General features: G+C 34.4%; 1 protein-coding gene and 1 pseudogene across 1 annotated transcript; both read left to right on the plus strand.

Annotated features, from left to right (window-relative positions):
* Nucleotides 1-2,144: 2,144 nt before the first annotated feature.
* On the plus strand, nucleotides 2,145-5,716 carry LOC149799870 (uncharacterized; annotated as a pseudogene).
* A 326-nt stretch (nucleotides 5,717-6,042) lies between these two features.
* On the plus strand, nucleotides 6,043-7,555 carry LOC149799871 (uncharacterized). The gene is made up of 3 exons (XM_089958295.1): nucleotides 6,043-6,054; nucleotides 6,541-6,715; nucleotides 7,130-7,555. The coding sequence occupies exons 1-3, from the start codon at nucleotides 6,043-6,045 to the stop codon at nucleotides 7,300-7,302; spliced, it is 360 nt and encodes a 119-aa protein (XP_089814421.1). The 3' UTR covers nucleotides 7,303-7,555.

Here is a 7,555-nt window from a genome sequence, read left to right on the forward strand (position 1 = left end):
GATCAACGTAATTGCATGTACATTACAAAAAAGTGATGTTCGTTCTTTTCCATTGTAAACTTTAAAAAAATATTGACATTTTAGAGGAAATTGTGCTATACGATGTTTGCATTCTTACTGGATGCACCTTTACATCTGTAAACAACCGCTAGACAGCGCATGTCCAGAAATAATCGGAAAATATCCAGTTTGCCACGATCGTATTGAGCCCGTGATAATACAGCGTTGGAGTATATTTTTTATCCACTCATTCCCAACGTTACCAACACAGAATAAATAGGCCTACAAAAATTAAATCTAAGTGTTTCGGTATTTTACATTTTCTATCTCATTTCTATCTAGTCAGAAACTTTCAAATTGTGTTATATTAAAAACGGAAATTAGGTATGCTCACTAGAATGTGTTGCACACCATATTTATGTATTATCTTTAAAGGTCAAGGTTAAAGCTGTATTTTATGTTTCCATCACCATTTCCCTGTTGCTCAGTAACTTAAAAGTAGTTGAGAGTAAGGTAAGAAATAATATATTTATACATCATCACTATAAGGTGTATTGCATATTATTTTAGGGGCTCCTGTCTTCAAGGTCAAAATCATAGCTCAATATTGTACATTGCCATGACACTTTCCTTTCTGCATTATACCTCAAAAGTTGTTTGAGATAAGTGATGAAACTAAGACTACTTTTACATCATCACTAATAGGTTTACATTGTACATTGCATTTTCGAAGTCTTATCGTCAAGGCCTCAGATCAGAATTTTAAGGTTTGTTTTTCTTTCAGCTTCATAAATAATAGCTGTTTGAAGAACATGGTATATTACCATTATATTCAGAGTTGACTCCAACCACACCGACTTCCACTATCACCCAGTTTAGATAGGAAATTTGAAACGGATGCTGCATAACTTCAGCAAGTAAATTAATTCAAGCTACAGTCTGAGTAATAGAAATTGTGTAAAATGACTTGTAGTTAGTATGCATGGCTACTTATTTGTATAGCTAAATTCCTTCAGATTATGCATAAAAAATCCACGCACATGATGGCTGTACATTCTCTGTCTTAACTTTATAGAAATATCAAAAGACACAAACTGTCATTAGCATGTATATCTAACGATGGATCTAGAGTATGTGTAATTTTTCAGGTTTTAAGTGGTAATGCCTAAATTGTATGATATAAATTAGTCGAGTGAACAAATGCTTTTTCACCAGACCTTCATATTTTGGCTCCATGCCCAAGTGCCTGGAGGCCCTGGGCAGAGATCTATCATCCAAGGTTAATAAGTACAAATTTTAATTACAATGACTTTTTCAAATAATTTGGATCAAACTTTGTATATGCAGTAATGGCAGGGATATACAACATGAGTGTATTTGATTTTTGGTTGGAGATGGGGAGCTAAAGCCATTGTCTCATGTTTTGTTTGGTGTTGTATGGCACAGCAACACTTTTTATGTTATATCATGTTGAGGCAGTCAGAATAAAGTACTTTGTAATAGGACATGCTGCTTTAGCCAGTCTGACCCAATGAAATCAAACTGGTCTTCTTCTAGTCCACCACCTAAAGCATTGAGTCATGGTGGCTATATGCCTGTGGGTTGAAGCCTAGAAAAACCATTGAACTCCCCACCCATTTGCTTTATATACAAGTGCTACATATAAAAAGACTAACAAAACAAAATTGGCCTTCATGTGTATATTTATTCTAGGGACCTACCCTATGAGGACAAATTTGGGGTGGTTACTACATGTGTAGTTTAGGACAGCCAAATGGTTTAATTACTCTGTTCATCTATGATTCAAGAAATAAATAATATTATTTTGCAAATGCCCAAAAATCTAGTTGTGTCCAAAACCTTTGGAGGTGTGTGGCAGCTTAATTAAAAAATGGTGGATATACTTCAAAGAACATTGGATGTGCTAGGTCTTAGTACACTGTTTGAACGATTCCAGTCAGAAAAAATAGATGCATCCATGATCATGTCACTTTCTGATAGTGAGCTGATTCGTCTTGGTGTGGAAACAATTGGAGATAGACATCGTCTTAGGGAAACAATAAATCAAAAACTGAAAAAAAAGATTTGCCAATGAACCTACTGAGACAGGAACAAACAATAACGTGACCAGCTCAAAGAGTAGGATGGCTCAAGAGATAGCACATGAATGTGCCACCCTATTCAGTGGGTAAATAAGGGGCCAGAACAGGCAAAGGTCCAGCACCCATAATGGCAGAAAGAAATCTCAATCCTGCGGTTGGACTGTTTAGTTTGTGTGTTTAGCAAACAAAGGAAGCAGATCCATCCCAACTGCAACAGAAAAAGAAATATTACACAAAGCTGGTTTGGGAGTGAAAAAATCAGACTAGATGCTGATGATGAGGAAGAAGATGTAGTAGAGAAATTGATGTCTGCACAGCCATATGAAGGAAATGAAACTATGGGATTTCCACATTTAAATGATTGTGGTGGAATAGAATTACTGAGAACCTCACAAAACTGTAGAACTTTAAAACTTATTGATTGTTGCTGGTCAGTCAGAGAGCTTAAAGCTACAGTAGGCCTGCAAGCAAATATATACATAAAGCCCATTCAAAAGAATTTATCAACAAAGCCACTACAAACAGACAACACAAGGGAAATGCTAGTAAAAGCCTCATGTCACGGATGAACTTAGAGATCATATGCAATTTTGTCCAGGTGCATTGGACTTGCAGGACTTGGAGAGTGATGATGATATTGTATCTAATGTTTCATTCAGAAACAGTGGAACAGCAACATCAACTTCTGTTTCCTTTGAGAACGAAATTGATGAACTCATAATTGATCAATCTGATGTAGAGCCTGGAAGAAAAAAATACAACAAATGCAGAAACAATCATTTATGTAATTAATTCACATGCAAGTAATTCTGCTGCAGAAATTCAATTATTCATGACAATAATTCAAGTACAGCAAATTCAGCAGATAATTTAGGAAAAGCAACTCCATCAAATGATACAGACAGTCCTATTTCAGTGGTTGTGACAAAGGCCATTGAATACTGTAGGACAGGAAGTATCAGTGACCCTGTGGAAATCCTGAAAAAGTTACAGGAAGTCATTGTAACTGGCAGAAAATTGGAAGTGGAAGATGTAACTGTTTGTGAAGAAGGTGACACAAATTTCATTCTAGTGGACAGGATAAATGTATTATCCACAGGTATGGATGAAATAAGTGCCATCACAAATCTCAGGAAAACACTTGAAGTGCAGTTTTATAATGAGGTAATATTACTTACTGAATTCTCTAAATAGATTTCATAATGTCAAGTCAGTTATGCAGCTTTCTTCATGATATTCCAGCAGAATTGTTTTGTTTACTGTTCAATAAATTACAGCTTGTATGTAATACATGATATTCTCATAAAGACATGCAGCATTGTCAAGAAATTGTGGTCAAGCTTATTTTCAGAGGAAGGTGATATAATGCATTCATGAATGGTGTATTTTACATGTAGTATCGTTTTAGTGGGTTTCAAAGTAGCAGTGACATTGATAATTTGGTAAAGAGATTCTTGGTCTATTTTTTTCAGACATTTTCCCAATGATATTTATGTCTATACAATTAGCAATCATCAACAGAGTTTGCAAAACAAATCATTGGTCCACTCAAACTGATGGAGCAGAAAAACTAGTAAATGTTGCTTCTATGTCAAACTTTCATTCTACCAGTATTTTTATCATGTTATCATAAGACATGTGAGTCTAGCATAAGAACAGAGCCTAACGAAAATTCCCTTTGTGCTGGATCTACTATTAGACAGAAAATGAAAACATTTTGTGATCTCTCTTATTGTAATTTTTAGTCATATGTAGTTTTTTTGCTGATGACAAGGAACAAATTAATCATACAGTCTTTTTTAAGGGGTGAAATGTTGTTAAAATAAAGGTCTGCATATTTGGAATACATGAACTTGTCATAATGGTTTGACTGAAGTGTAAATGTTTGAATTTTTCTAACAGTATTATAAATAAATACATTGGTCTCCCTCCTGAGAGGCCCTTTTCACCCCCACCCACCCAAATACCACCCATTTTAATAGAACATGCTTGTTAGACACCAGAATGGTATGCATGTATTACCAGTATTGCTAGCTGCTATTTTATACTCTTCAGCACATGACAATTTTTAAAAGGCAACATTTGCCTAGAAGAGGTTGTGGCCTTATAAGAGATGATCCACTGTATAAGCAACTACTTTTGTTCACAGAACATTTTAATATAACCAGGTGATTGGTTTTTAGTGTCTTTTAGTGAATTTGCATAGGGCAACAAGGCTTTCATTGTTCATGTTCTTTTATTTCAAACATTTTCTATTAGATTGCTGCTGACTATGGAGGTCCAAGAAAAGAATTCTTCCGACTTATTCTAAGAGAAATTAAGGAAAAATATTTTGATAATGGTCTGAGGGAACTTCTGGCATCAGACTATGACACAATAGGCAAAGTCTTTGGCAAGTGTTAATTTACATTCACGTTTTGTACTTTTCTTTTCAGTGGTTACATGTACACTTGTACAGCGAAACTAAAAGAATAGAGCACCCTCCCTCTGGACTTGCTGAATCTGCCTGGAATATAAATGTGACTGTTATATGCACATATATTTGGGCCATGTGTTTGCCATCAAGGTATTTGACAGATGGATATATTGTTAGAATGGACAACATTAAAGACCAAATCTTATCATGAAATTATTTCACTCAATGGGTAATATTTACAGCCCATGAGATATTTTAAATAGACCCTCATTCAAGGTTCCATTAGTTTTTAAATTTTATATTGCTTTGTATGGCAAGTGGGTCATCAAACCATGATAAACCATTGTTTTCTTAGCTATAGAATTCCCTTATAATGGGGTTGATTTTATATGGAATGCATTAATTTGGGTTTTGAATAGTGTCTTCTTAATACCGAGATTCTGTTCAAGAAGATTGACTCAACCTAGTATTGACTTTTGGGAAGGCACAACTTATATCTATATTTCTTGGTATCTCTCTGTATGAATGATGCCTGTCCTTATTATTGTCTGATGAAGGGCAAGGGATAGATGGCAAAGTCCTTATCAAAGTTTGCTTTGGTCATAAGTTAATTGATCAGTGATTGATTGGTAAATAAATGGACAGTGAATGGACATGCCCATTTCATTTTAGGGATCTGCTAGGTCAAGGCCACATATCAATTTTTAAATGTTTCCTTCCTTTCTGTTTATATCATAAAAAGCTCTCAGAGGTAGAGAGTTGAACCATGGTATAGTTATGCTTTTCAGGTTGATGACACCTCGTGTATCACAGTGACGGTTTCACCAGTATGTATTTCCCCTTTTCTACACTTTTCTGTTAGTTTGAGATAAGGGAATGAAACATAGTTACTTTCCATACCTGTCAAATGACTTTACAGCTCCGTATTAAATGTAATAGCTTTCATTATTGTGAAATTTTGTGACCTAACTATAGTAAATGGGAGACAAAAACTCATTTAATTTGGTTGTTGGTTGTATTATTATTATTATTTTTATTATAGCCCTCAGTGTTCTGAAGAACAGAAAAATTCCCACATTCAAGAGTCCAAATATTCTGGAAGACCTGTTCAACAGCACAGAAAACCTCACCCTGCATAGTTAATCAGCAGAATGGTTTGGAGTCATTGGGGCTGTACCAGATGAGAATTGTATACTGAAATATGATTAAACTCTTATCATCATTTCACGCACCTTGTAAGACCCTACACTTCAGTACCAATTTTATCAGATTACACACACTTCTGTACCCTACACTTCTGGATTGTTTATCAGATGACAAACCTATGCCTTATGATTAAGCTCATTGTTAGGTATATTTAATTTGTATTGTGTGTTAGCTTTTGTCCATGATTATATATATATATATATATATATATATATATATATATATATATATATATATATATATATATATATATATATATATATAATTTGTATTATGTGATTTACCTAACTGAGGATAGGAGCTGGGCATGCATCTTTAATGTCATATAGGGTAAACATGTTTACTGGGTTTGAGTTCAAGATGCAGCCTTAGAATTTCCATAAAGTGAATTCTGTTACAGTTTGATGGAAATTTCCGTTAAGATGACAGAGTAGTTGGGATCTAAAAAAGATTGTCTATAACTTAGTATGTTCTGGAAATGAACTTTTAACCTTCATCCTGACCCTCAAATTGTGTCTTATATTAAGGTTAATTATATTATAGTTACTAATTCCTATCTTTATATCCAAAGTGGATTCAGTCTTTTGTTGTGTTCAATTTTAATTTGAGAGTATTTGTTAAATGTATTCACTGGAATTACAAAGATCTCACTCATGCTATTTGGACAAAGTCACTATTTTGAGATTATTGTGAATAAATTCAAGGAAATTTTGGAATATATCCTTGTGCTACCTCAATACTATTGGCATATTAACATAATCGAGGCTACTGGCACAGCACAGTAATCATAATGCACAGGTTTTTTTATTGTTACAGGTTAGCAGGCAGCTTCCAACATTCCTATATCTGTTTCATTCAATATTGATCCCTCTGACTTACAAAAAGCTGACTTCATTGGTTCAACCTCCGTTCAGTGAAGAGGGGACGAATAGTAATCAGTTTGAGAAAACTGTGTACGCAACTTTCTTAAGATACTTGAGAGAAGTTGCAGGTGAGTCCACCAACACTTTAACACTTCTCCAACACGAATAACAAAATTCATCGGAATTTTCCATGTTTCATTCAGGTGTGTGTGTTTGTTTAAAAAATAAGTATTGATAGTTGCACCATTCTTTTAAGATAAAATTTTAGTTTTCTGTCTAAAAGGTGCCTAATGATTTCATAACAGGATTTGATCTGAAGCGTCTGGAACATTTGCTTACCTGCTTTTACAGACAAGACATGTTTTTGAGCTAGTCATCAGCCTCTTTAACACCTTACAAAGGGTACAGCACAAAAAGTATACAGTTGCATCATTGCATTAATTAAAAGCAAATCCATCCAATAAATCAATTAGACATTTCCAGAATAATTAATGTAAAACAAAATTATATCGGTTGTAATTCCTACATGTGTATTATTGCAGATGGCCGCAAAGAACCAGTGTGCGTGGAGAGTGTTTTGCAATTGATCACTGGTACTGATGAGGAGCCAGTTCTTGGATTTAAAATTCCTGCAAACATCAGATTTATATCATCTGAATCCTTTTTGCCAACAGCAAACATATGCATAAATTGCCTCATTCATCTCAAACTGTGAAGCTACCAGATGATACAACACTTTTTCATTTGTATGATTATTCTTTTGCAAATTCTTTTTATGGATTGAAATACCCTGGCTAATGTATTCTCTATCATTCGAAGATAGGCAGATACTTTGGGATTGTATTGTACTTGTTCATTTAACTTTTACTCCAAATGTTGTCTTCATATTCTAGATAGAGTTTTGAGCCACAGTGGCTTAGAGGTTAGCAAGCAAGATGTCTAGTACCAATATATCATTTACTTTGAGT

Source organism: Sinohyriopsis cumingii, chromosome 5 (assembly GCF_028554795.1).
Source record: "Sinohyriopsis cumingii isolate HCF-2022 chromosome 5, ASM2855479v2, whole genome shotgun sequence".
NCBI classification, from domain to species: domain Eukaryota; kingdom Metazoa; phylum Mollusca; class Bivalvia; order Unionida; family Unionidae; genus Sinohyriopsis; species Sinohyriopsis cumingii.

Bases quoted from the DNA above. Each gene is read 5' to 3' on its own strand.
- LOC149799871 (XM_089958295.1), top strand. The intron at 6,716-7,129 runs GTGAGTCCACCA...GTATTATTGCAG, and splicing joins ATACTTGAGAGAAGTTGCAG to ATGGCCGCAAAGAACCAGTG.